Source organism: Bos grunniens, chromosome 17, assembly GCF_055505025.1.
Source record: "Bos grunniens cultivar Pamir isolate PY7600 chromosome 17, Bosgru_T2T1.0, whole genome shotgun sequence".
NCBI classification, from domain to species: Eukaryota; Metazoa; Chordata; class Mammalia; order Artiodactyla; family Bovidae; genus Bos; species Bos grunniens.
This window is the reverse complement of record NC_141181.1, coordinates 45,051,348-45,078,715: the sequence shown is the minus strand read 5'-3', so window position 1 is coordinate 45,078,715 and position 27,368 is coordinate 45,051,348. Positions and strand designations below refer to the sequence as shown.

Genomic DNA, 27,368 nt, shown 5'->3' with positions numbered 1-27,368 from the left:
TGATCGTGGATAGGCAAATAACCCAAGTGAGTCCAATCAAAGTGAACCCTAGGATTTTACAAGGACCGTCTCACTGGGGTCACTGCCCTGGTAGAGTGTGATCAGGGAGCTTCCGTTTCAAGTGATTTTGCTCCCCATCCTGCTCCCTAGGGTGTGAGCCTGGCCAAGAACAGGGCCAACACAGGGGACAGCAGAGCTGATGGCGGGAGGTGGAATCCTGGTAGATTATCTGAAACCCGAGGTCAAGCTGTATCTGTCCTTTTCAGCTACAGGAATAAAATCCTTTCTTTCTATGTATGCCAGTTGGGTTGGGTTTAGGTCCTTCACAACAGAAAGAGCTCCAGTGAATTCTGTGAGTCTCTGCAGAGCCCCAAAGGCAATGGCAAGTGAAGGATGAGCCATGCAAGGTCTGAAGAGTGAGAGAAGGAGGGAAAAGAAGACCTGGCCATGGGCAGTGGCTTGAGCTTCCTCACAGCATGGTGGCCAAGTTCCAGAACTGGCTATCTCAGTCTGTTCCCTTTCCCACAGAACTCAGTGTACATCCACACAGGTTGTACACTGCACAACTCCAGGAGATGCCAACCTTCAGCACTCAGGCTTTCCAGTCTGTATTTGGAGTAAAATTTTTCAACCTGAATTTCTAAAGGTCAGCCAAAGTCAGGCCAAGTCATCAATTCTCTAGAACTATCTGACACTAGGCTTAAAGAGTAACTTGAACAAGCAGATAAGGAAATCCAGGGCAACAAATATCTGTGGAGACAGGCAGGAACCCGATGCATGAGGCATGTGGGTAGAAGGGAATAGGGAATGGTGGGGATTGTAGCAGAGGAAGCTTGGACTCTGCCTAAAGGTGTTCAAATGCCTCGACCTTCCACCTGCCAAAAAAGTGAGCCCACAACAGAATTCAGATCAAATTTGGAATCTCTGAAATGGAGATGCTGTGCTTCAAGCAGGCATGGTGTCTTATGTCTCCCACAGAGAGCCTGGTGCAGAGTGGGTGCTCAGTAATAATGCTGACCTGGGTTAACCTGAGACTCCAGACCTCATGAGATCTATGAAGGACCAGAAAATAGGGCTTCTGCGTGTGAGTCCAGAGAGTTATAACAGCTGGTGCGTAGTGGCTCCTGTCTATACTCCAGTGCTAGTAAACACTGTTGGAGAAACATCTACTGCTTATAAATATCTGTGAGACCCTCTCACCCCAAGCCGCCTCTTGTGTTTTGGGGCCCCAAGTGTCTGTCTGCCCTGTGTGACTTCAGGGCCACCACATGATGAATTGGCATTCCCTCTCAGCTCTCTTACACGACTGGGGCAACCAACAGTGTTCCGGGCAGCAGACCCTCCACCGGCCTTGGTCCCTGAATGATCACGTGGAGCAGGAATACGATATAGTGTGGACATCCCTGGCGGTCCAGTGGTTAAGAACCCACCAGCAAATGCAGGCAACATGGGTTCAACCCCTGGTCTGGGAAGATCCCACATGCCACAGGGCAACTGAGCCTGTGTGCCACAACTACTGAGCCTATGCCTAGAGCTTGTACTCCACCCGTGCATTGCAACAAAGAGTAGCCTCTGCTCGCTGCAACTAGAGAAAGCCCACACGCAGCAACAAAGACCCATCGCAGCCAAAAATAAATAAATAAATAATTAAAAAAAAAAAAGATATGGTGGTAAGCACTGCACTTCCAGAGCTCATCTTACACTGTAACCTAGCCTGTTGTGACTAAGGTCTAGTCTTTACAAAGAGCATGAGGTAGTAGAGAGGGAAGCAGCTCTGGGAGCAGCCACCACCCCTCGGAGCGTGGACGTGCGCCTGATTCCCCATTCCAGAGGCTCCTGAACACCCCACCCTACCCCCCATGTCCTCCACTTGGGTCCTCCTGCCCAAGTCAGTAGAAGCTGAACTTGGGTGTCTGCCACTTGCAACAATAGCCAATTAAAATCTGACAAATCCAGCGCTGTCCTGCTCATCTCTGGGTTCTCCAGGAACGTGTGCTAAGTTGCTTCAATCATGTCTGGCTCTTTGTGACCCCATGGACTGTAGCCCACCAGGCTTCTCTGTCCATGGGATTCTCCAGGCAAGAATACTAGAGAGGGTTTTGCTATTTCCTCCTCCAAGAGATCTTCCCAACCCGGTGATCGTACCCACGTCTCTTACATCTCCTGCACTAGTACGTGGGTTCTTTACCACTAGTACTACCTGTGAAGCGGGTTCTCCATAACTAAAGATAAACTCTGGAGTTCCAAGGAGCTCAAGAAACGTTTGCTGGATAAACAAAGAAGCCAAGGGAAGCATGGTGTTTGAAAGCTGCTGAGAAGAGACACCTCAGGGGCCACTTCCTGCCTGAGGAGGTGGGGGGTGGCATCAGCCCTGACTGAGGGGTGCGTGGGCTCAGTAGTGGTGGCACGTGGCCTTTAGTTGCCCCAAAACATGTGGAATCTTCCCGGACCAAGGATCGAACCTGTGTCCCCTGCATTGGCAGGCAGATTCTTAAACACTGGACTACTAGGCAAGTCCCTTCATGGGCTTTTGACAGGTAACGAGGTCATTTCAGATGGGCACTTTCAGTAAGATGTGATTGTGGCAGAACCACAACTGGATTAAGCAAAAAAGAAATATACTGAGTCGTGTGTATGTGAAGTCCATGCATAGATACTGCTTCAGGTACAGCTGGATCTGAAGTTAAAAATGTCATTAGGTCATAGTCCCCTCAGTCTCCTTGCTCATCTGTCCTCCATGTGGGGTCCATTCTCTGGCAGGTGCTCCCCTTGGATGGCGAGACTCCAGCTGACACCTGCCTGCCTCTGAGACCTGAGGGAAAGAGGGAACCTCCCTTCCATGATTACCACCATGGTACTGGGTCATATGCCCACTCCTGGACCAATCACTGATGACAGAAATGGGTGGTTCCAACTGCAAAACATGACTGATACACTCACATCTGGAGTCAGAGATGGAGTTAACACTCCTTAATTTCATGGACTGAGTACAGAAGAGTAGGGATTTCCCAGAGGAAAATCAGGGTGCTATTACCAAAGACATGATGGACAATGTATGATGGGCTGTGCTCACTGTCCACCAAATAGCCATCCATGTCCCTCTTCCCAGCTCACAGAGCCCCACTTTGTCCCATAAGAAGCAGAAACCCTGGGACCACAGGAAAGTCAACCCCCTAACACAACCTTATAATGAATCATATTTGGTCACAGAAAGTTAGTAAATCCACCCCCTTTTCCAGATTTTCACTTTCCCAACCTCCTTTATAACAATTAATGACTATGAAACACTATTCTGATAATGAGAACTCCAGGGATTGGTACCACTGTTTTTTTCCTCTCCTCCTGGAGTACTGGAGTGAGGGCATGATGGCTGGAGCTGCAGCAACCATATTGTATCAATAAAACATCAAGTAAGAGAAATAAAAGCCAATGCTATGATTGATATTTCTTTTCTTGACTGTTACACAAGTAACATGGAACACATAATATTTTGTAAGAATTCCCTGTGCTTTTCTGGCTGGGGACAATTAAGAATTGCAATTAAGAACTGGAAACCTGTAATAAGAACACCTACCAACTAAGAGTCTTGTGTTAGCTCAGCTAAGAAATTAAATAAGTTAACACAGGAAAAGTATTTGAAACCACATCTGATAGATAAGTTTTCCAAAAGTGATGGTTGTTAGTGTCTTCATCACCATCACTACTGCTGCACCACCGCATGTTGCTTCCTCCATGGGGAACTTCTCTTGGCCCCAGCTTCCTCTCTAGGTATGGTTTCCCCCTCCCATGTCCCCCTTCACTATCACGCTTATTGAAAGAGGTGCCTATGCTTCCTAACCCCACACCCCCAGCCAACTAGCTATGGCAGAACCGGGTAACTTGAGGTGTAATGACTTGCTAACTACCCACCTCCACTGCTGACTGCAGGCCCCAGCAGACGAGGGCTGTATCTCTCAAAGTCACCCACCTCTGCTGCACAACTGTAGTTGTCCTGACAGTCACTGCAGAACCAACAGCTGGTTCCCACAGGCTGGCAGAGCAGAAATATTTCCCTGACTGCTGGGTTCATCACAGTTCCTGCCTGCCGCACCCAGCTGTTGCTGAGTAGCTATGTGAGGTCTTTTCTGAGCTTGGGTTCAGATTCCACCCTCCTCATCCTTACCTGTATCAGTCAGCTAGTGCTGAGTAACACACAGCCCCAAGATCCCAGTTTCTTTGGACAATAAGTATTTATGGTTCATGTGTTTGGAAGTTGGCTGAACTGCTTCCTCTGAAGGCTCTGAAAAGATCGCCTCTTTGCTGTTGACCTGAATTTAGCAGCAGGAGGCTGCTGCACCCCTCTCTTCCCTAAGAGAAGCCAGCCTGAGTCCAGTCTGATCTGAGGCCCAGGAGCACATCTGAAGCTCCATAGCAGAGGAAGCCAGTCCAGATTTGGGTTTCTGATCCCTTCAAATGGAAAAGTCCAGAGGCCCCTGTGGCCCTGTCCTTCCTCCCACAGGCTGTCCCCTCACCTGTGGTGCACACCGCTCAAGGCCAGGTTGGGGACACAGGGACTGCTCAGACAGGACCTCACTGCCTTGCAAACGTCCCTTTCTTGCACAGGCCTCCCACTCCTCCTCGAAGGCTGGACCTGTTGGAAGACCTCTAAGGAGAGTCAGGAAGCCAGGACTCCTGGGTGCCTCAGACAAAGGACACTCAGGGGCCCACTGAATGCCATCACTGAGTTAGGCTCACAGCTGCTCTCCCGGAGCTGATGAGCCCATGAAGGAGAGAAGACCAAGAAGGCACCTGTACCTGGAGAGGCCTCAGGCCCAGAGAGATGCACTGTCTGTGTGATTGAGCACCGAAGCTGGGCCTTCCCCGATGGGCAGATGAGTTGGCAGAGACAGCTCTACCAGGTGTTGTCTGTGTGTCTGTAGGGTGGTCAGAAGTCCTGGTGGCATCCATACAGATGCAGAGTCTGGACACACCTGAGCTCCAGAGGGACCGCCCACAAAGCCAACCCTGCCTCAGGACTCTAGCGGGTGGCAGGAGATGCAGGAAGCCCCCGGGGCTGCAGAAGGAGCTGTCTGAGCCTTTCCGATCCATGCATGAGGGATAGTGGTAGACCGGGCACCTTTAGGGGCCCTGGAGGAGAAATTAGCACTCTTGCTGTCACTTCTGCCTGCCAGAGCACACGAATTCTCATGTGGGCCATCCTGACCGGCCACACAATGAGGGGAATTCTGAGAAATGTTCCCACTCTCTGCGTCAACCCAACACGGAGCCGCCAACTGGACTTTGGGGAGAAGAGACATCTGAGTTAGGGCTGATGAAGAGAGGGGAAGTGGACAGAGCAGGCAGGTGGGGGTCAGACCCCGGAGCAGCAGGGGGCTCAAAGCTCCAGCACAGAGAAGATCCTGAGGTGCAAGAATTAGGGGGGGGGGGCACACTTGGGATGCTGCTGCTGCTACTTCTAAGTCGCTTCAGTCGTGTCCGACTCTGTGCGACCCCAGAGACGGCAGCCCACCAGGCTCCTCCGTCCCTGGGATTCTCCAGGCAAGAACACTGGAGTGGGTTGCCATTTCCTTCTCCAATGCATGAAAGTGAAAAGTGAAAGTGAAGTCGCTCAGTCATGTCCGACTTCTAGCGACCCCATGGACTGCAGCCTACCAGGCTCCTCTGCCCATGGGATTTTCCAGGCAAGAGTACTGGAGTGGGTTGCCATTGCCTTCTCCGACACTTGGGATGAGTATATCCCAAATTTCAATTCCTTGGATACCCAGCTTAAGACAGATTCTAGGGAATCTCCTGGCAGTCCAACGGTTAGGACTCTACACTTCCACTGCAGGGGGCACAGGTTCGATCCCTGGTCAGGGGGAATCAAGATAACACAAGCTGAGCAGCATGGCTCCCCCTTCCCCAAAAAAAGATTCTAATTTCGGCACAAGACATTGAATTGGTATGTGGGCCCTCTATTGTGACAAATGGGAATATAGTCCCCAGTCTTTACCTCCTCTCTGAAGCAAGACTCCACACCCACCCTCTGCCACATGACTACAATGCCACCCTCCCGCCTTCCCCACAATGGACTGGAAGGCATCAACTTCCTTCCCCATGGGTGACAGTCTTGGCCAAGTGACTTGCTTTGGACAGGATGCAAGCAGACACAATAGGCTTAAAGCACAGACTTCCATCCATTGTGCCTTGAAATATGGTTTGGCCCTGTGAGTTTTGCAAAGAAAATGCCTCAAGTAGCTCACCTCTTGCAGCCTGGGTCCCAGAGAGAGACCCTTGGAACAGACCTGAACCTGACCCACAGTCTGAAGCAGAGCCCTTCCAGGAACCTGCAGCCTTATCAGCAAAACAGAAATAGTTCATGTTCTAAGTCACAGACAATCTAGGGCTGTTTGTCACACAGCATTGTTGCAGAAACTAGGACACCTGCCTCTTTGGTTAGGAGAGAGAAAAGCTTGCAGTGAGCTGTCTGCCCCTCCCAGACCGCATCCACTGAAATAGGCTAAGTGTCCAAAGAACATTGAAGTGCTGCTGCCAGAAGGAGGTTGCATGGATACTGGAAAGGCTGAAACCAACATTTCTCACCATGTTGGAGCAAACAGCTGTTCACAGACGGTGCACTAGGGGCTGGTCTGTGAGCCAGAACTCATTTTCTGGCTGTCACCCGACAAACTGAAAGTGTGTTTGAACCCCGAAGGAGCAGCTGACTCTGATGATTTATAGGGCCTGAATGGATCTGTGAGGGCAAATTCAATTTTGAATACAATTCCATGTCAATTAACATTGCTCAGAGCCTGACAGAAGAGCAGTGACTCTAAAGCAAAGCCAAATAGCAAAGACTGATGGGGTTGAGCTCCAGGCCACCCTGGAAGCAGATAATTTTCATCAGTGCCTCTCAGAAATCTTCTGGGGAGGACGCTCGTGTGGTGACCAGGTGAGGACTTGACTCTGGGGGTGGGATCTGGTGAAGGCTGGGATTGAAATCACACAGCACTCGGCCAGCAGGCTGGGGGTGGGGCAAAGCTTCTTTTGGCAGTGTCTAGCCTGTAATCCCAGGGATGGGGGAACCTGGTGGGCTGCCGTCTATGGGATCGCACAGAGTTGGAAACGACTGAAGTGACTTAGCAGCAGCAGCAGCAGCCTGTGGGAAGGACCCATTTCCCCTATTGTACTGGAGGAAGGATGAGTCCTCAGGGATGGGATGAGGTGGAAGGAAAGACCTGGGCTGGCTGTAGCTGAGCCCCAAGGGCCCCAAGGGGGCTAGTGGGAAGGCAGAGAGGAAGGAGGAAACCTAGTTCATCAGGATCCAGGTCCAGAAGGCAAATACCTCTCTAGAGAGGCGGAGCAAGGGGCGAAGGCGCCCATTCTCTGGGACACTGGTAAACACGAAAACAAGAGGGGCTCACAACCTGTGGTCTGCAGACTCGCAGCCCCAGCTTGTTGGAAATGCAAATCTCAAACCCCAAGTAGGACCAGGAACAGAAGGGTCTCTGATATGTTGACAAAACCCGTGGCCCCTGAGTGATTCTAGGTGAATGTTCAGACCACCCACCACAGGAAGCATGTCATCAGCACCCCACCCCACCCCACTCCAGGTTTATGGAATGGACAGCTGAGGCAGAGAAGTTAGACCATCTGCTCACAGTCGGAAGAGAGGAGCTGAGGTTAGAGCTTAGGTTCTTGAACTGCTCTGGCCAGCATGGTAGCCACCAGTCACAGGGGTTATTTCATTTCAGATTGAAGTTAATAAATAAAATGCACAGTTGAGTTTTCTAGTTGCATGAGCCACATCTCAAGCTGGTGGTTTCTGGGCTGGACGGCATAGATCTAGAAAATACTACTAGTGTGGTCTTGAAGCTATCCCTTAGCCACTGTTGGTGTTTGCACTCCAAAAACCCCCCATCCCCCTCCAGGAAGAAGAGAACAAATGTGTGTGCAAGAACATATGGAAAGTGAGCAGAACAGCAGCCCTGCCACCCCTTATACCAGCAGGGAGTGGAGGTGTCAGCGCTTAGCTCTGCAAGCTCCTGCAAACCCTGAGGAGCAGGTTTGGAGCCCTGGGAGAGGTACCCCATGGAATAGCCTGCCAGGCTCCTCTGTCCATGGAATTCTCCTGGCAAGAATACTGGAGTGGGTCGCCATGCCCTTCTCCAGGGGATCTTCCCAACTCAGGGATTGAACCCAGGTCTTCCACATTGCAGGCAGGTTCTTTACCATTTGAGCCCCTATGATGTGCATAGGTGGGGGCAGGGGGGATGAGCACAAGGCAGGCAAGCAGGCTGCGGCCTCCTCCTACCCCACTCTGCCTCTACCCTGAAGGGAGGTTTCCTGTGCCCAGGATCCTGTACCCAGGAGATGGCGGCTGGTCCCTAAGACACTGGCCAGCCACCTGGAAATGAATCGAAGGAGGGAAAATCCTTGGGAGGCTTCTCCCCAGGAAAGCTAAGAAACCCAGAGAGGAGTCCCCACAGGGAGCCTACAGTGATCCCATCCTTCACCCTGAACACATCCAAGTGTCTTCAAGGGGAGATGAACAGACAGTCATTCCTACACTTGAAAACCTCAACGCCAAATCCTGGGCCTTCCCAAGCATTGTGCTAGAGGTAGGAAAGGGGTGACAAGAAAGGAAGCCCCCTGCAGTCCCCAAGATCAGCTCAGCAGCGCAGGCTGCAGGTCTCTGAGGACTCCGGGCCTCCGGAGCAAGTATGGGGCCTGGAAGCCCCACTGGGGATGGGCAGGCAGGCCCAAGGGCCTGTTTCCCAAACGAAATCCTTAAGTATTACCCCTGGGACCACCCCCACCTCCTGCCCCTGCAAATACAAATTTCAGGCCTTCCATCCTCAGAGGAGAATTAGGGTAGGAGGAATGCCCAGGAAGCTTTCCGTCTTTCTAACAAGGCTCTTAAAATCCAAAGGGGATGCTGGGGAAGTCAGAGTGATAATAAAGTCTGGAATGGGAAAGGGAGAGGGGGATCCTGCTCCCACCCCCAAGGAGACTAGGAGAGGGTGGAAGGAGGGCCCAGAGCAGAGAGAGCTGGACAGGATGGGCCGGGGTGAACTGGAGGCTGGCAGCTTTGGGGGCTTGGGCTCCCCACCCCCTGTATCAGGATGTTTGGAGTACTGCCTTCCCCACTGTCCCCAGGGACAACCCTGTCAACAGCCTGTGACTACCCAGACCACACACCTCCCTGCCCTGCTCACACTGGGGCCCCGGGCTGGCTGGCTTCTCATCTGGCAGGTCTCAGCTCAAATTACCACTCCTCTGAGAGGCTTCCGGGACCACCCCATGCCCACTTCCTATGACAACTCCCTCTTCAGTCATCTTCAGGTTACTCTTCAACATTATGCTACTCGGCTCTGTGTTCAGGTTCTCACTCACTTCTAAAAGGGCCTTTTGTCTCATCCACTAGAGCAACACAAACAGTGTCAGTTGCAGGGCATTTAGTAAATAGGTGTTAAATGAATTAATGATATTAAGATTTGAGGAAGACAGCGGTCCCTCCCCACCCGCAGTGGGTCCTTAACCGCAGTCTCCCATGGGTGAAAGAGGAAGTTCCTCCTTATATTTTTCAACTCTCCAGCTGCCCCCTCTCATCCGTTCCTGCCACCATGCTGCCCTGGAAGGGGAGCAGCCCCCGCAGCCCAAATTGCTGTCTCTATGCAAACGAGGCATCCCTGGGGGGCTTCCCACCCAGAGGGGTGAGGTGGGGAACTTGACCCAGGAAAAGGTAGAGGGAATGCACTTCGTGTATAACTTCTCCCTCCCCATAATAGAGCCCAGAGGTCAGGTGCCTGGGCAGGGGGCGGTGGAGAGCACGGGAAGCCATGGAAGGACAAGACCAGCCTGCAGGAAGACCCCTTAACGAGAGGCAGGAGACACGTGAAGAAGTCCTAGACTGGGGCGCAGGATATGAGGGAGTGAATAATCCTCATCTTTAACATGACCCCTCTCTGGGCTGAGATAGTCTGTCCTCCTTTTCGAACCGAATAAATCCCTTACCCGCCCCTGGATCTGAAAGGACGTCGAGGACTACCCACCCCTGGGCCTCCCATCGCGGGTGGGAACCTGGACTCCCCAACTCTGTTCACGCTCCCCCAGCTGCGGGGGCGGGGGAGGGCGCTGACGGTGAGCGTGCCCCTCCGCGCATATGTCTCGCTTGGCTCGAGAGGCCCCCCCCTTTTCCGCTTAAGAGCTCCCATTGATAGATTCTATCGGAACGAGGCCGCGGCTGGGGAGGCGCAGTGGTGAACCCTCCGCCCCTCCCAAAACAGGCAAACAGAAAGTCACGGTAGCACTTCAGCTCCCTACACCTCCCACGTGCTGGGACGCCTGCCCAGGTGCGTGCGGAGGGGCGGGAAGGGGCGCGGCCCCGCAGCTCCCTCCCCCAAGGGGCGAGGTAAGGGCGGGGCGGGCCTGTGGGGCGGAGCGGGGCTTGGGTGGGGCGGGACCGGAGGCGGGGCGGTGGGGGCCAGGCTGTAGGGGCAAAGCGCGGCCTGGGCGGGGCCAGGAGGGGGCGGGGCGGGGCGGGGCTCGCGTCGGCTCCGCTGAAGCGCCCACTTCCTCTGGCGCCGGCTGCCTGGCGGAAGTACGTCAGTTGTTATCCGCTCGGGGCGCCGCTGCCACCGCCGCCTCACGAGCCCCGGCGCCTCAGCCCCGGTCAGCGCCCCGCCCGCCTGCCCGCCTGTCGGGCCTCAGCCCAGCTTTCGCCCGCCGCCAGTCGCGCATGGGGCGTGCCCTCGGGGCCGCGGCCCACGGCCGCTGAGCGCCGGCCGCCCCGCCGATGCGCGCGGCCTCCCGCGCCGGGGCGCCCAGGCCGCGCAGGGCCCGGGGCTGAGGCTACCCGCGCGGCATGTCCGGCCCGACCCGCCGCCCGCCGCCGCTCAGGGCCCGAGTCCGCGCGGACCGCAACAAGCCCGGCGGGGCCGAGTAGCGCAGCGGCAGCGGAGCGGGAGCCCGACGGCGCGGCCGCAAGGTCACCGCGCGCCATGGAGGCCAAGGTCCGTCAGAGCCGGCGCTCGCGCGCGCAGCGGGACCGTGGCCGGCGCCGGGAGGCGGCCCGCGACGCCCGCGACCAGAGCGCGTCGTCGGGGGACGAGCCTGAGCCCGGGCCCGGCAAGGAGAACACGGGCCTGCCCCGCGCGCCCCCGCCCCGCGCCGCCGCCGCGCGCCCTCCGCGCCGCCGCCGCCGCGAGTCCAGCTCGCAGGAGGAAGAGGTCATCGACGGCTTCGCCATTGCCAGCTTCAGCACGCTGGAGGCCTTGGAGGTAGGTGGGCCCCCGCGAGCATGTTGCCGCGGAGTCGCGAAAAAGAAGCCCCTGGAGCATGGGCACACCCACCCCTTTAGGGCTCCCAGGGCTGCGTGGGCCCCACGCGCCTAGAGGGTTGTTCCGAGAGGACCCGGCCCCCCCGCGGGGGGTGCGGGCCTGTTGGTCTTTCAAGGAGCTGGGGAGAAAAATCTCTAAATTATATTGTCCAAACTAGGGGCTGCCTGGCTACTCAGTCTTTTTCAATTGTGTTTATGTTGCCAAAATATCACTTGATTCAGTTCAGGATGTGCTAGGGAGGTGAGCACTGCTGAACTTGCATGGAGGCCGTGATAAAATGGATACTTGAGGGTTCTTCCTGTTCTCCTCCTCCCTCTCCTCGAGGTTTCTGTTCACATGGGGAAAGGGAGGGTCATATTTTAGCCCCCTCTCTCTGCCACCGCTGTGTGCTGCGTGGTTATTAGGATGGCAGAAAATATTGCTTGTCTGGTTGAGTTGTCGTGGACAATATTTGTTGAGCAAATAACGTCCCTTCTCGCTTGAAACCAAGTGAGTGGAGAAGGAAATGAATGCTGTCAGAGCTGGCAAGTGGACTGGTTGGGAGCTCTTGTCTCCTAGAACTGGCCTGGATAGGAATGGCGCCTGGCCTGGGAGTCCTGTGAACCCCAGTCAGCTAGCCAGCCCCTTCACCCTCCAGGGGCCCTAGACAGCACGTATTTTGGGGGACCAGCGTCTGTGGGGTTTGGGGTCCCAAGAAATGCTTAGTTAACAGCTCCCCTTTTCTGAGGAGTTGGGGGCCAGTGGCCTAGGACTCCCCAGTTTCAGAAGCTAAGCTTTGGGGGAGGGGAAGTCCCCACACTGCAGGTCTCTGCAGTAGTCCCCTTTCCAGGGGTGCCCCGCCTCTGTAGAGAGCCTCAGGGTCGGGTGCTGGCAGCCAGGGACAGGTGGCCCAGGAACAGGTTTGCCACTTTTTGTCTGGACGCGTGGATGCACCTGTGTCAGACCCTGTGCTAACACCCTCCCAGGTCCTCTGTTGTGCTCATCTGGGAAGCCTGGGATGGCTCCTGGGCCTAGGGGTCTTCAGCTAACACTCTCTGTCGGGGTGTGGTGGCGCAGGCCTAGGCTCTTATCCTGGGGAGAGGAGGCCCCAGGGCTGAGTTTTCAAGCCAGGTCCTGCCCTGCGGCCTCTGAGAGTGGATACACCAACCACCTTCCAGATGCGTAACCGCCCTGTCAGGTGGGTAAAGACAAAAACGCTTACTTTGGCCTCCAGGGCCCTGCACCCCATCAGCTGGCCTCTGCCACCTGACATCCTCTTACACCAGCGTATCAGCCCCTTGCAGGTTCTGCCTCAGGGCCTCTGAACTTGCTGTTCCCTCTTTTGGGCTGTTCGGCGCCTTCATGTCTCAGCGCAAATGGCACTCAGAGAGGCTGTCCCTGGGCATGGCCTGAAGCAGCATCCCTTCCCCCCAGCTGTGCATCTCCCCTTGTTATTTCACACACTCTCTTTGCCGCCAGTTCCCACTCTTTCTGAAGCTGTCTGCTGTTTTGACGCTCCAGAACTTGTAGTTGGAAGAGAGCAGGCACAGAGTCTGTGTGTTTCCACTGAGGATTATAGTGCCCCCATGTTCCTGGAGTGAACCAGTGAGAGGAGAAACGGAGGTTCAGGGAGGCTGCGCCTCGGGTCACTCAGCGCCCCACACACTGCCTGCAGTGGCTCTGGCTGTACCCTCCTGCCTCAGGGGATACGCAGTGTGAGGGGGCTTCTGCAGGCTCAGACCAGCCCCAGCCAGATCGTGGTGAGAACGAGCTGCTTTCTGCTTGGCATTCACGCAGCCGCCTCACGCAGGGCCGCTCTACACAGCTTTCTCTGCCCTTCTGAGCCAGGGAAGGGTCTGCCTGTCTTGGAAAGTACGGGGCTTCTGGACAAGTCAAAACTTATGGATCAGCCTGCTTGTTTGGCCTCATTTCTTGCTAAAGTGTAGTGGTTTTCCCCCAGAGTTCAGATAATTCATAATGAGGCTGAGTGACAGCACGCAGCGAACGAGTGCTCCCTCTGCCAGGTGCTGTTCTGAACCTGTTTGTCCCCACTGCACAAATGGGGACACTGAGGCCCGTCGCTTGCCGTGTCAGGACCTCAGCGTGCCCAGACTCAGAGTTCTGCCAAGCCCTCGTGAGTCTGTCTTATAGCCTCCATGTGGATGCAAGCTACCACCCTTGGAGCATAACCTAATGTCAGCTGTGGGGGCCTGTGCAGAGTGCCAGTGTCCCTCAGGGCCTCCTTACCTTTGTCCTGAGGATGCAGGCCCCCACTCCCAGTCCTCCTTGGGCTCCCTATCCCTCTATGTCCTGGGAAGGCCCCCTCCACCCTGAGTCCTGGGCGGGTCTCAGGCCCCCTCACCCTCTACCTGGTGTCCCTGTGTCTGCTCCAGAGGAAGGGTGACACAGGTGCCTGCCTCTGGGGCAGCTGAGAAGACCACTGGCCACCTCTGTTAAGTGCTGTGGACCCAGCAGGCCCTTCATAATGTGGTGGGGGTGTTGTCGACTGAGGAGGGGCCCCAAGTCTGTCTGGCTCAGGACGTGTACACAGTCCTGGGGGTAGGGTTATCTCCACTGGAATCCAGTGTCTGAGCTGAGGATGTGCAGAGGTCACGATCTGGGCGCGGGGTCGCACACCTAAGCCCTCGTCCCCTGTTGGCTTTCCAGTTTTCCATTTATCCAGGTGGGGACAATGAGCAGGTTGCCATGGGATAGGGGCCCTGTGGTTAGGGCGGCACAGGGCATCTTTTCCCCAGAGCTTTCCCTCAAGGCAGCCAGCCCTTGCCCTCCGTGTTCCTTCGTGTTTCTCCGGATCTGGAGAGAGCGTTTGGCAATAGAACCACTCTTCTGGTTTGGCATCCTTTGTTTGATTCTTTGTTCATTTGCTTTTCAAACAGCAGAACACTTTTACCTGGATCGAGTCAATTTTTATGGAAAGGTGTATTTTGAAAAAAGTTAGCACCAGACTCAGTCTTCTTCAGTAACTACTGTCCCCAGCTCCTGGCCTTTTCAGAGCATGTTATGCAGCTATAAACACACTTGTAGTCTTGCGCCTCTCCATTTTGCAGAAGGAAAAGGTTATCTGCCGCATCTGTACATGTCTGGGACGTGTGTGTCCGGGAATAGAGATGGAAAGGAAAACACCCAAAATTATAGCTGTGCTCACAGGCGACTTCCTTTCTCTAATTCTCTGTTTCTTACGTTTCGATCAACATGTGTAGCTTTTATAATCCACAAAACGTACACCTGAAGCCGTACATGACCTGCTCCACTTAGAGTCACGCTTGAGAAACCCTGCTCCCGCCTCCGACACATCAGCAGGTGGACAGTGGTGTGTGGGCAGCTGGTTTTGGCCCGGCTCCGCTGCTCCCAGATTTTGGGGCCGTCCAGGGGCTCGCTGTATGTTTCCCCAAAAAATAATGGAACCCTTCCCAGCTTGGGATGTGAGCCTTATGCCCGCTGAGGGGTGGGTTTAGGCCTGGATGTGGCCCTGTGGGGGTGGGAGAGTCAGTGCAGGGTGCCAAGACACCCCCTTTCCTGGGCCACATTGGGGAGGGTCAGTAATGGTGATCCCTCTGCGAGTCAGGTTCAGTCCCCGCTTGGGGCAGAGAGCTGGTGGTCTGTGCTAGCTCAGTGCTCAAGGCCAGGCGTGTGAGTTGGGATATAGCCCCCGCAGCCCATGGACAGAAGCCCATGCTGTCGGTTAACCTGGGGGGCCACGTGCTCAACCCAGTCCTCAGACAGGGACAGTCAGGGCTGAGAACACACAGATGATTGGGTGCTGTGAGGAGAGCCAGCAGCCAGAGAAGCCTTCAGCATGGAAAACGTCCAAGTCTCCAGGCCAGAGCACCTCCTCCAGGCTGCCTTTTGCTCTTCAGATGGGGAAACTGAGGCCTGTGGTGAGTGGGTGGGGCCTTGCCTGCAGTCATAGGCTGGAGTTTGGAACCTGCCTAGGATGTGTTAGGGTGCTCCCGCTGCCCCTGCTCCACAAGGGCCCACAGCTTGTTGTGAGGTGTGCAGCTTCCAAGGGGGACCCTGGCAGCCAGTGAAAGCAAAGCCACCACATGGACCCTCGGCCCACCTGAGTGTCCACCAGCCCAGGGCAGCACCGGTTTTGCTAATCGTGGGGTGGGAGGGGCTCTGGGCCCAGCCTCAGTCAGGCCTGGCGTCTCTGTACCATCACTGTCTCCTGTTGTGGGGGAGACAAGCTTTGTGGGAGCAGTTTTGACAATAGCAGCTGCTGAGCACCTGTCTTGAGGACTTCCCTGTCCTCACACACCCACTTTGTAGAGAAGCAGATGAGGCCCGGGGAGGCCAGATCTTTACCCAAGATCTGCCCGCTGCCATCCCAGGCCACAGAAACTGCAGATCTTCCCCTGAACTTGGCTGCATTTTTCGGACACTCTTTGGGAAGAAGCTGAGCTTGAGCAGAGGGTGGTTCTGCCCAACGTGTGAAGGGTCAGCCTTTTCATGGGCTGCAGGAGCAATGCTGTGGCTGGGGCTGGCTGCCTGACCTCTGGGGAAGGGCCGACCCCCTGAGCACCGTGGGGATCTGCGCCGGACTGCAGAGCCTGAGGCTGCACTGGGCTCCGAGGGCTCAGCCGCATCCCCCAGTATCACCCTATGTCCATCTCGGGAAGTAGGGTCACAGGGAACACTCCGTGACACACAGCAGTGGCGGCAGCCGAAGTCCTGATGGACGGTGGCCTTGTCTATGCTGGCCAGCGTGTTACCCTCGCCTGCTCGCGAGCACAGGTGAGGGTCTTGAGCCCCTTGTTGGGCTGGGCCGTTTCCTGGGCTCCCTTACGCTGGCTCACTCCCTTGTTCCCCCGTGACTGGGGCTTGTGTGCATGGCATTTGTGGCCTCAGCACCTCAGGCTTCCCTGTCTGTCTCACCTACACTGTGCCCAGTCCCTGTGAAGGCCATGTGGAGCTGATGACAGAGAGAGTGGTGGGTACCTGAAGGCTGTGCTCTGCCTGGGGGAAGCATGGCAGAGAAGGGGTTCCACAGCCTGGAGCCTTCCCTTCCTGCTAGTCAAGTTTGCCTGGGATGAGCGGCAGCCTGGGCTGTGGGGCTCCTCCATGGCAGCTGCAGCGGCTTTCTCTCCGCCCTTGCTCTGGTTTCAGGGCCGTGTGTGCACGTATGTACTGTCCGGAGGGTGGGGGGTCCGCAGCCCAGGTATGTGTATGCAGCAAATTCTGTTCAGGTGGGCAGTTCGCTGCCTTCTGGAGGAAAGGTGCTGGAGTCTGGAAACTACACCCCCTCCATGGGTGTGGGGGTCACCGAGCTGGGGGCAGCCAGAGTGACAGTGGTGGCATACACTGAGACACCTTGAGCCACGTGGTTCTCGTGCTCTGTGAGGAGCCCTGGGAGTTGGAGACCCTCTGCAGATGGGGAGACTGAAGCATTCACCTGGCTTCTCGTCTGGGGCAGAAGTCCAGCTGGACGGGGGCCAGGCCCAGGTGCCTGCTGTGGTCACACTTCCTGGGCCATGCTCCCTGCCCACACCCCTCTGCCAGGAGTCCCTTTCTGCACATCTTCGGTGACTGGGGATCTGCCTCCCTGAGGAGACATCCCCAGGTTCAGTCTTCATGAGGCCTCTGGGGAGCCAGGCCACTGCCCGTACAGAGGTTTCCAACACTGTGAGTCGTGTCACTGAACCATGGCCTCCCTCACTGGACTGTGCTTGGGATGGTCTCTCGCTGCTCTCAGTCACTGGGACCCAGGCAGTGGTGGCCCCGAGGCAGGCTGCGTGAGGCTCACGTGGGTCTCCCAGGCCTCTGGAAGTGACTGCTGGCCACCAGGGAGGGCTCTGAACCGTCCTGCCCTCCTGACTCATTGAGCACTGGCTGCATCTTGTGCCCCATGCCAGCTGTGGGCTTGGCTCCAGGCAGAGGAGGCGGACAGGTACCTAGACTCGCAAGAGACTGGAAGGAGGTGATGGGCTGTGATGACAGCATCTGCCATGAAGGCAAGGCAGGTGCTGGGGCAGGTGGGGCTTTCAGGTTAAGAGGCCGTGGAAGGTCTGTGAGGCCAGGATGACTGGTCACCGAGGTCACCTGAGACGCTTTCTCCTTCCGGGAGCTGGAATCTGAAACCTGAGTGGAATCGAGTGCTTTGGGGAATTAGGGCAAATGTGGTATTTGGTTCCACTTCAGTGTGGAGAATCTTCTAGGACCCTGATTTGCCACAGTAGTTCTGGAAAGAAATCTCACTGAGTTTCCCCTTTTGTTCAGCTCACCAGGACTCCATGTGTGTGTGGGAGGAGAGCTGGTTTGGATCCTGGTGTGCACGTGGGGCTGGGGGGTGGGAGGCCGCTGTGCTGTGCGTGTGCGTATGTGGGGAGGGACCTTGACCTGGGAAAGTGTCTCCAGTGGCCCCGGCTCTGCTTCTCCCTTGGAACACATGTTTAGGGCGGTCACCGCCCTCTGGACTCTGCACGGAGCTGCGCATGTTGACCTGGCAGCTTGTGCTGGGGAAAGCAGAGCAGGCATCTGTGCCCGGCACCTGTGTGACCCTGTCAGGGGACCCCCACTTATGTGCCATTGCCAGGGAAGTACTAGGGGGCCAGAGCCCGGCCCAGTCAGTGGTGATACCGAAAATCATAGCGACAGGAACGACGACAGTCAGGGCCTTGGCTCACCTCGTCCTCCCAGCAGCCCCTGCAGCAGGTGCGTGCTGCTCCCATTGTCCTCAGTTTTCCCCTCTGAAAACTCAGGAGTTAAGTCACTTCTTAAATCTGCATGGCTGGCAAGTAGCAGAGCAAGATGAGAACCAGGCACAGGACCTAGGTCTGTGCTGTACTGGGGAGGGGCAGGGGACGGGGGGTGGAGGCCATGTAACCAGAGAACGGCAGGGCCCCCACCTGTCCAGCCTGGGCTTCACCCCTCTGGCCCGGGGCTGCATGTCTGACCACCCTGCTTTTCCTGTCCTTTGGAGGGAGGGCCCTCACAGTTTCACACTGAGTCAAGAGTTGGCCCTGTGGGGATCAGGTGGGACCTCCAGACCAGCCACCACAGGAGCTCCAGTAATGTGTGGCCATCAGCCATGTCCTGATCCTCTCTCCCTGCCCTGTCCCACTGGTTGCTCCAAATCTGACATCTTTTGCCACCTTTGGTGCCTGGCAGTTGCCCCTCTCCCTGCAGACACTCTCCAGCCTTGGGGGAGGGCAGGGGTGTTCATGGTCCTGGCCTCAGGCCTCCCGCCTCTCATAAGAGCCAGTCCCCACAGGGACCCATAGGGTCTGCCACAATCCCATCACTTATCTGACCTCACATACCATAGCTATCCCCTCTGGCCCCCAGGCTCGGCGCTGTGTGCTAATCCTCAGACCCTGGCAGGCCCCTGGCCAATGCTTTTCCCACATACTGCTCAGCCTGCCCTCACCTCAGTCTTGGCTCCACCTGCAGCCCCAGTGAGGATTTGTCAGATAGGAATGCTCATAGATTCATCTGGATAAAGCCAAGGGACCTTGACTCCTGGGATCACATCTCTGCCTGACCCAGATTCCCCAGGGATCCCCTGTCTGATGTCCATGGAATGAACCCATGTTCCCCTCGAAGCCTGGCCCTGCCTACCACCTCACCTCGGGCCCTGCACCCCAGGAGCTCCTGCGCGGGGCCCTGCCCAGCTCGCGTCATCACCCAGGACCTAGCTCAGGATGCTTCTTCCGAGGCCCTCCCATCAGTTGGGGCAGCCCTGTGCCTGCTCTGGGTCTCACTTTCCTCATCTAGGGGTGATAAGGTGGAAGTACCTACTAGTGGTCCTGTACCTCCCTATCTCTTCTCTGAGCTTGTTTTTCTTCATCCCCCACCCACACAGAACACGAGCATGAGATGGTTCAGCAGCAGCCGCCCTGGCTGCTCCCCTGCTGGGCCGGGCTGCAGCTGTGCAGATTCCAGGGCCAGAGGGGGAGCTCCCAGGACCACGAGCTTGAGAGAAACTGTGGCAGTCCTGGTTGAGCACTGGGTGCACTGTCTGGCTGTGGAGGAGCGGGCGCTGAGCCTCTCGGGTGGGGCTCATGGCCTGAGGGGCCCTGAACAGAGACCAACCTCATGTCATTGTCAGAACAGTGGTTTGTGACCATTAAATCCCAGTGTAGTGCAAGTCAAGGGTTGGCCTGGGTCACGGGGGGTACCCACGCATGGACATGGTGTTGGGTGGTGACTTAAGCAGATCCACTGGGTGCAGACCTGAGCAGGTGGCTATCTTTGTCCACCGTCACACCTCCTTGTCCACCAGGCGCTTCCAGTTTCCCCAGACCTCTGTCTGCGTCGTCAATCATCTGTCTGGCTTGTCTTTAGCCACAGGGTGGGTGGGTCTGCGTGTTCTGTTTCCAGGTGACTCTTCTCTGTCCTGATGGCAGAGGGTCAGTCAGTGGATATGGGAAGAGATGGGTACCTTCACAGGGCCTGGGAGGGGGCGTCCCTCTGGGAGGGGCTCCCTGCCCGTGTGCCAGGAGCTGGGGCCCAGGAGGCACTGGCCGAGGCTGCGGTCATCCTGCTGGAGCCGGGCTCCTAACTCCGTGCCCTTGCCTATCTGCCCTCCGGTCATGCCCACCTCACCAGGTGCTCAGTGCCCTGTGCGCACTGTGGGCGGGTGCTCGGGGTAGGCACTGAGGAGGAGCACAGTGGGACCAGGATGCAATGAGGCAGGTTCTGGAAGCTTCCAGAGCAGCAGAGGTGTCAGTGAGGACTTCAGGAAACAGCCCTCAAGGGCAAGGGGACCCTCAGGGAAGCCTTGCCTAGAGAGTCAGCATACTGGGTGTGGGGCTGGAGCAGTGTGGGTGTGACATAGGCCGGGGACGGGTCAGAGAGGCAGTTCTGACCAGGTGGCGCGGCTGGAGGAGAGGCTGGACCTGGCCCCACAGAGCAGCCAGGCCAGCTCCCAGTTCAGCGTCTGAGCCCAGACAGGTCCCAGGCTGGGGGCTGAAGTGCCTGTGGCCTTCCTGCACCTGGAGCAGGGCCCAGGGCAGGGCTTAGGGCAGGCGGAGGACCTTCTCAGTCCCCCATCTGGCCCCCAGCCCCCTGTGTGGGTGGGGAGGGCCTCTAGCAAAGCCTGTCTAGATGGAGGTAGATCCTCTTGTGGTGGTTCACAGGGCTTTGCTTCCCTGTCTCTCTAGGACTTCCCTGACTTTGGCACTTAAGTCCCATGTCCCCAGAACCCTCTTAGTCCCAGGCAGACATGGAGAGTTGGTCCCTTGGGGGTTGGGAGCATCGGATGCTGGTGGTCAGTGCAGAAGCTACTTGCTTTCTGGCTGGGGGGAGGGGAAGGGGTTACCTCCTGGGGAAAGACCCTAGCAGTAAGCCACGGGCTACCCCGGTCACTGGGAGGAAGCACCTGCACGTGGAATCTCTGCCCCAGCGTGTGAACCACAGCCTAGAGGAGCAGGGTGGAGGGGCTGCGGTTTTACTGAGGTAAGCGGGTGCGGGAGTGTTGAGCCAAACTTGCAGGTGAGGGGCAGCGAGCCATGTGCATGCCAGGGCAAAGGAAGCAGCTGGGCCAAAGCCCTGGGGCAGACAAGCTCTGATGGGAGATGACAGCCTGCCAGGTGAGCCGGGGGTGAGGCTCTGAAGGTAGAATGGGTGGGGCCCACACTCAGACTGCAGGCAGGTGGGATTTGACCTGAACTCCTGGAACCACAGAGAGCAGATGCCTGAACAGGAGTCGGAGAGTGCTGCTGGGGCCCTCGAGTCCAGGAGGTTCTGGGAGACAGGCAACCTCAGCCACCCTACAGCCCCCTGGCCCTGTCCCAGGGTGACATGGCCATCCCACAAGGCCTCCCTCCAGGAAGTGAAGGGGCAGGTGGGGTGGGAGGCAGTGGTGAGGTCTTGTGTGGGCCGTCCACTGGGGCCATCTGCGTTCTCACCCTGCTGAGGGGGCCGTGAGAGTTTGGTGAGGAGGGGTGAGCTCTGTGGGGTTGGGGTCCAGGTATTGGGGAACAGACCCCAACGTGGTTCACAGAATGTGGAAGGGGGCTCCTGCCCAGTTGGAGAGAGGTGGCCACGCCTTTGCCTGCAGAATCTGTGGCCTGGAAGGGCCTGATCCACGTGGGAGCAAGCAGCCTTGGCCCCCAGCGAGGGGAACAATTCTGAGTCTGTGTTTGCCAGTTTTAATTACTTTTATTTCTTCATGGTTGGTTTACTGAAGCACAGTTTGAAATTTTATTGGTGGTGCATAGTATTAATGTTTAGGGGAGTTAAAAGTATTCACATGAAATTGCCACAGGAAAACCTAATCTGTGATTTCATAGCAGCTTGCCCCCCACCCCAGTGGTCTGGGGAGGGTCCGAGGGCCTGGTCACTCGGGGGCTTCACTGCTGGTCCGTTGCCTCAGGCGGCCAGGGATTGTGCACCTCCATGCCCCGCAGCGCCTGCTCTGAGGGCCCCCTGCGTTTGGGCGAGGGTGCCAGGGCCTGCATGGCCGCATCTGCCCGTGTGTGCTCGAGGATGCAGCCCGGAGGCTCCGTGCTGACGGAGGGCTACCTGGACACCCCTCTTGGGTCACCTCACTTGTCACCTCTGGTGATGGCAAGGGCTGGCCACTGCCCAGGCTGGCTAGAGGTTCCTGGGTCGCTGGTGGACATGACTGCAGACCCTGGAGCACTGGAGTTTGTCCTGGCTCACCCTGCATCGTCACAGCCTTGGCAGTGCCTCATTGCCCTGTTTGTACTCGGGAGCACTTGTAGTAGCATCATTGTGGGCCTGCAGTGTGGCTCCAGAAGCAGCTGTGGGTAAAACCCCTGTGCCTGGGCACAGCTGCTGCTCCAACCTCCAGATGAGGAAATTGAGGCCGGCAGGGCAGTGACCCTGTATGTGCCCAGGCATGGCTGAGCCTTTTAAAGGGGCCCAGACAACCCCCCACCACCACCACCAGACTGGCCTCACAGGCGAGGGCAGCCCCAGCCTTGGATACCAGGGGCAGGGCTGGCTCGTGCTCACCAGCTGCACGCACAGAACAGAAGCCCGGGGAGCTCTGGGAGCGTTCTCAGGGCAGTGACTCGCTGTGGGAGCAGCGTCTGGACCCCGGTGAGCCCTGCTCCAGAGAAATCCTGCTGAGATGGCGCGTTTCCTTCCAGGAGAGGAAACTGGTGGGGCCGTTGGCTTAGAGTTCATCCTCTCGAACCTTCAGGCGGGAAATGCTGTGGGCCTCTCTTAGAGCCAGGACGTGTGTGGCACGAGGCCGCCCGCCTGTGGAAGCCAGGGAGCCTCTGCACAGGGCCCACGCCGGGCGCATGGCAGCTTGGCCAGGGCAGGTGGCTTTCCTGCTCCCCCACTCCTTCCAGACGCAGAAGGTCCTGTCCTGGGGACCCACGTGCCACCATGGGCTGTGGCTGGGATGGAACTGGACTGAGTCCAGTCCTGGGGAGAGAGGCACGGGTGTTTCAAGTTTTCTGACAGTCTAGTTGTTTTTTAAAGAAAAATAACAGAAAAAGTGACAAGTTAGAACAATTCGTGATTGACATGTGTCTTTTTTACCACGTGAATGATGCAGTGGCCCTATATGTCTGGAGAGATGACCTAGAGTTTTCCTGAGGCCCTGCCAGAACCTGCAGAGGGGCTGGGGCTAGTGGCAGAGGGAGGGAGGGGTCCCAGCCCGGGGGGGTGGGGTCCTGGAGGAGGTTCTATCTGCAGCGCCCACCACATAAGTCACTCCCATGCTTGCTTCCTTTCCCTGTCTGTCCAGCCCATTTTGTCTCCTTGGTTCACAAATGATTGTTAGAAAAACAGATCCCTGCCCCCGCCATGTGACCCCTTAGGGCAGGTTGCCCCTACAGGTTTCATGGTTAGTGGTGGACTGTCCACACATTCTCTCCCTTTGCTCAGACTTCCATCACAGACAGCCCTCTTCTCTTTCTGGGGCTCAGACGTGACAGCTCAGAGGTTATCCCCTGGACCGGAAACAGCCTTTGTGACTTTGGCCATGTAGGCCAAAAGTGGCCTTGGATGGCCCTAAGAAGGCCCTGAGGTGGGTACTTGCTCCTTCCTCCCTGTGAGAGCTCAGCCCACAGTGACGCGTGAGGTGCGCACCTCAGGATCAGGACACACAGGGGCAGGAGGCTTACTCTTTCCAGGATGAAATGGTCCACGGGAAGGTGGGGAGAGAAAGCTTGCCACTTCGTGTGGCAACAAGAAAGTCACAGTGCCTGTATTGGGTAGGAGCGGGGCTCCAAAGGATGGGAGATTGGGCCCAGGGGCCTGGTCAGTGCAGCTGCAGTGTTCTGCGCGGAGACTCTGCCCCAGACTCCTGTCCAGGCTGCGGGGTCTGAGTGTGTGCACGCCTATGTGTGGGGGGGTTGGGGGGGAGATGCCTCAAAGCCCCGTCTCCTTATATCTGTGGGCCCACTTATATCTGTGGGCCCATTAGGTGGTGTCTGCCCATGCTTTCTGCGTTGGCGAGTGCCGCGTCAGCCTGGTCACAGGTGCTCGGTCAGATGGGAGGGTATGTGAACAAGCCTGCATTTCCGTCTGTAGACTGAGTGTGGCAGGCGGCTTCGTGCATGTGGGCCAGCCCAGTCCCGTCTGCCGAAGACCTACGTGGGACAAAAACCTCTCCCTCCCCTGAGGAAGCCTTCTGAGTGGGGTTACGGCCTTTTCCACCTTCGGATGGGAGGCTGGGGGGAGGCGGGGACCCATTGGTGGTCAATGAGGTTCTGAGGGGACAGACCTGCAGCCTGGCACCGACAGGTGGGGGTTCCGGGGGCCTCGCTGTTTTCCAGGGCCTGGGTGGGAACAGTTGAGTGACCAGGAATCTCTCTGGACTTCTCTGGGCCTTGGCCTCTGTCTGTAAAGGGGTTGGCATTCATGTGTCATGGGCACACCAGGAGTCCATATGTATTGAGTACCCTGCGTGTGGGAAGCAAGCTGCTATGTTCACCAATGCTTTCTGTCAGTGGAGGCACAGCCTCAGTGTTGTTCCCCAGGGAAGCCCGTGGCCATATGCAGGGCCAGCTGCTAACTGCTGTCAGACGTCAGAGCCTCCTTTGGCCTCCCTCACATCCCCAGGAGACAGGCATGCACCTCTGAAGTGGCTCCTTCCCTTCCACTTGCTTGTCTGCATTAGCCTTCCCTCTTTTTGGGAGTCCTGACAACTTGCCTGATGGGCCCACTCCCTCCTGATCTGATCCCAGGTGCCTGGAGCCGAGCTGGCATACAGTCGGCGCTCACTGCCACTGTAATGAGTTGGCCTGATTCCTATGGGAGGGGCAGGCGCGGAGAGTCCTGGGATCAGCAGGGACTCTTGTCGGCAGGGCATGAGGTGGGGAGCAGCCCCTTCTGACTGAGACAAGCTGGTGCCCTGGGGGGTTCCAGAGGTGGCTGCAAAAGTGCAGGTGATCTGTGGGTGTCTCTGGGGTCCGATAGCCCAGAGTGTGAGCGTGGGAAAGGGCTGTTCTGCACCCAGCAAGTCTGGGTCCCCCTTGCTGCTCAGGCAGAATCTGCCTGTGGAACTTTGGTCAGATCCACAACTGTGGGCCTGGCAGGTCATCAGTGGGGACCTGAGTTCCAGGCTGGCAGGACTGCTGTGTGGCATGGTGTCTGACCTCACGGATGTCCCAGGACAGGTGCCCCACCTGTGGCCCCCACAGCTCAGCTGACCTTTAGGAGCCCCCATCCCCACTGGGACACCATCCCTGTCTCTTCCTGGTACTCCTGAGTTGACATTGAGGATAGGGCAGGGGCGTGCAGAAAGGTGAGCGTGCGAGCGCTTGGTGAGGGGGCAGGCGTCACAGGGTGCGACATGCTTCCTCTTGAGAGGCTATGGATGGCATTTCACTCCCCACATCCTGCTTAAGCTCCAGGTCTGCGTGCCTGTGGGTTTGGGCCTGGGAGAGGGGAGGGATCTGTCACCACTGCCGTGTGCAGCCGTGGAGCGGGGTGGTCAGTCAGCCTGCAGTTGGATGTGGTTGCTCCCAGGCCAGGCCACAGGCCACACCAGACAGGGCAGTCAGGGTGCCTGGAGGGACAACTCCCAGTCTGGTTGGCCTCATCGGCGCCCCTGGTGAATTCTGGAAAGTGTGGGCCCTGCTCACTGGGTGGGAAGAGGGACGTGGGGAGTCTTCTTGAGGTGGCTGCGGACCTTGAGTTGGAGGACCCCACCCGCAAGCACAGCACCTCCTGTTTCCTGTCTTCTGTCCAGGGGACCAGAGCAGACTGGGATTTCGTTCTTCCTGCCATCCGCTTAAGTGCCTGGGGACACTTCTTGCAGGGCCGTGGGATAAAGTCACCGTTGCGCTCATTCAGGCTTTCCTCCTCGTCTCTTCCCTGGACAGATGCTCTTGGAGTCTGCTGAGTCCCTTGTTGGCGTTTCCTTACCTCTCTCTTACGCAGCCCCGTGGTGCTGGAGCTGCCTCCAGCTTCCCTGTGGATGCCAGCGAGAGGCACCTCACCTGCTCAGTACATATCAATGCCAGGTCCTCCTGGGTTCTGGGCACATGGGCAGGGCTGTGTGTGTTGGGGACTGGGGGAGCGGGGCATCCAGACCTCTGCATAGTTGGAGCTGTGCAGGCAGTGCAGAGGCTTGATGGGATGGGAGACCACATTGTCGTTGTCAGCATTAGGGTAACACATGCTTGTTAAACACCCACTGTGCATCAGGCTCAGCTCTGGGTGCTAGGTACAGCTGTGAGCAGGGCTGGCCCACATCTCTGCTCTAGGGCTGGATCTGGGGTCGCTGAAGCCCTGCACACCTGGCTGAGATGGAGACTGCTTTCCCAGGACGGTTCCCATCCGGTCAGGATGCCAAGCTGCAGGGGATTTGGGCTGATAGACCCACAGGTGGCTCAGGACCAGAGGAGGAGGCAGCTGGAGTTGCACCATCTCTGCCTTTGGCCAGCTACTGTGCTAATGGCCCTCAGCCCAGGGCTCACCCTGGTTTCAGACTGGGAATCTGAGGGCCACTCCCAGGACGGGCCATGTCTCACAGAGGCCAGCACAGCCACCAGTCTCAGTGCCTGCTTCCTGTGAGCTTGGTTGAGACGTCACACTGGGCCAAGGATCAGGGCACCCTGTTACTGGCTGGGCTCCTTGGGAAACACCCCAGTCATACTCTCCAAACCCCTAGTCCTGACAGGCCCGCCCATACTCATCTGACCCATGTATGCACTACCCGTCCCTTCATCTCCCTTCACTCCCCTCACGCGGCCCTCCCAGGATGGGAGGCTTCTTTGCAAGCTTAGAGTGGTAGGCTGACAGCCCGCTGTGGAGGGCGGCATGGGCTGCGGCCCCTCAGGTGGGCACTGGCACGTGCACAGGGCCCCACCTTTGGCACAGCATAGTCTCTCATGGTGCCACAGGTGGGATAGCTAACACTCCATGTGTCACCACCGATTAACTGGCTTTGTTCCTCCTCATCCCGCAGAAGGACATGGCCCTGAAGCCACACGAGCGGAAGGAGAAGTGGGAACGTCGCCTTGTCAAGAAGCCCCGGGAGGCAGAAAACTGCCCATCTGCAGAGCCAAGTGAGAACGGGCGGCCCCTGGAGGCAGGCAGCTCTGAGCAGGACCTGGAGACCCCCTGTGACCGAGGGAAGAAGAAGGTCCCTCTGCAGCCCACCAAGCAGGTGAGCCCCGGGCCCCTCCCACTCAGAGCCATGGGCTCTGTGCCTTCTGCCCCTGGGCAGCCTTGGGGCCACACCAGCACCTGGACACCACCCATCGGCAGCTGGGCCTCCCTGGCAACGTGCTCCATCGTTGTCGGGGGTGAGGTATGGGGCACACGTGGACTGGGGCCAGGGGCACCCGTCCGCTGGAAGTCTGAGGGTCCTGAATAGAGGCAAGAGGCACCTCGGGTGGGTCACAGCCAGAGAGAGGCCATGCCAGGCCAGGAACTGGGGGCGGGGGTGTCTCGGCTCAGGCGGGACGGGAGGGTGCACCGCTGATAGGCTGGCCCCGTTTCCTCATTGCGTCTGTCAGGCTCCGCCGACTACGGGGTGTCCAGCGTGTCTGTAATGCGTGGGGTCCAGGCTCATTGCTCCGTGCTCTCCATGTGCTAAACTTAGGCGAAGCGCAGTGTCTGCAAGATGGGGGGAGTCACATCACTTGTTTGGTGGCCCAGGTGCAAGGAGCAGCC

General features: G+C 57.4%; 1 protein-coding gene across 41 annotated transcripts in view; it reads left to right on the top strand.

Moving 5' to 3' along the window:
- The first annotated feature begins 10,568 nt into the window (after positions 1-10,568).
- Positions 10,569-27,368, top strand: part of FBRSL1 (fibrosin like 1) — an 84,237-nt gene continuing 67,437 nt past the window's right edge. For 38 of the 41 annotated variants that reach the window (XR_015144400.1, XR_015144401.1, XR_015144399.1 and 35 more), the window contains exons 1-2: positions 10,834-11,261; positions 26,659-26,859. Coding sequence is in view for 37 of the 41 variants with exons in the window: in XM_086347149.1 (XP_086203275.1) it covers positions 10,983-11,261; positions 26,659-26,859 (480 nt within the window). In the remaining 4 variants the exon portion in view is untranslated. Of the gene's footprint in view, positions 11,262-26,658; positions 26,860-27,368 lie in introns of all 41 variants that reach the window. The other 3 variants (XM_086347135.1, XM_086347182.1, XM_086347154.1) reach the window with 3 other exon arrangements.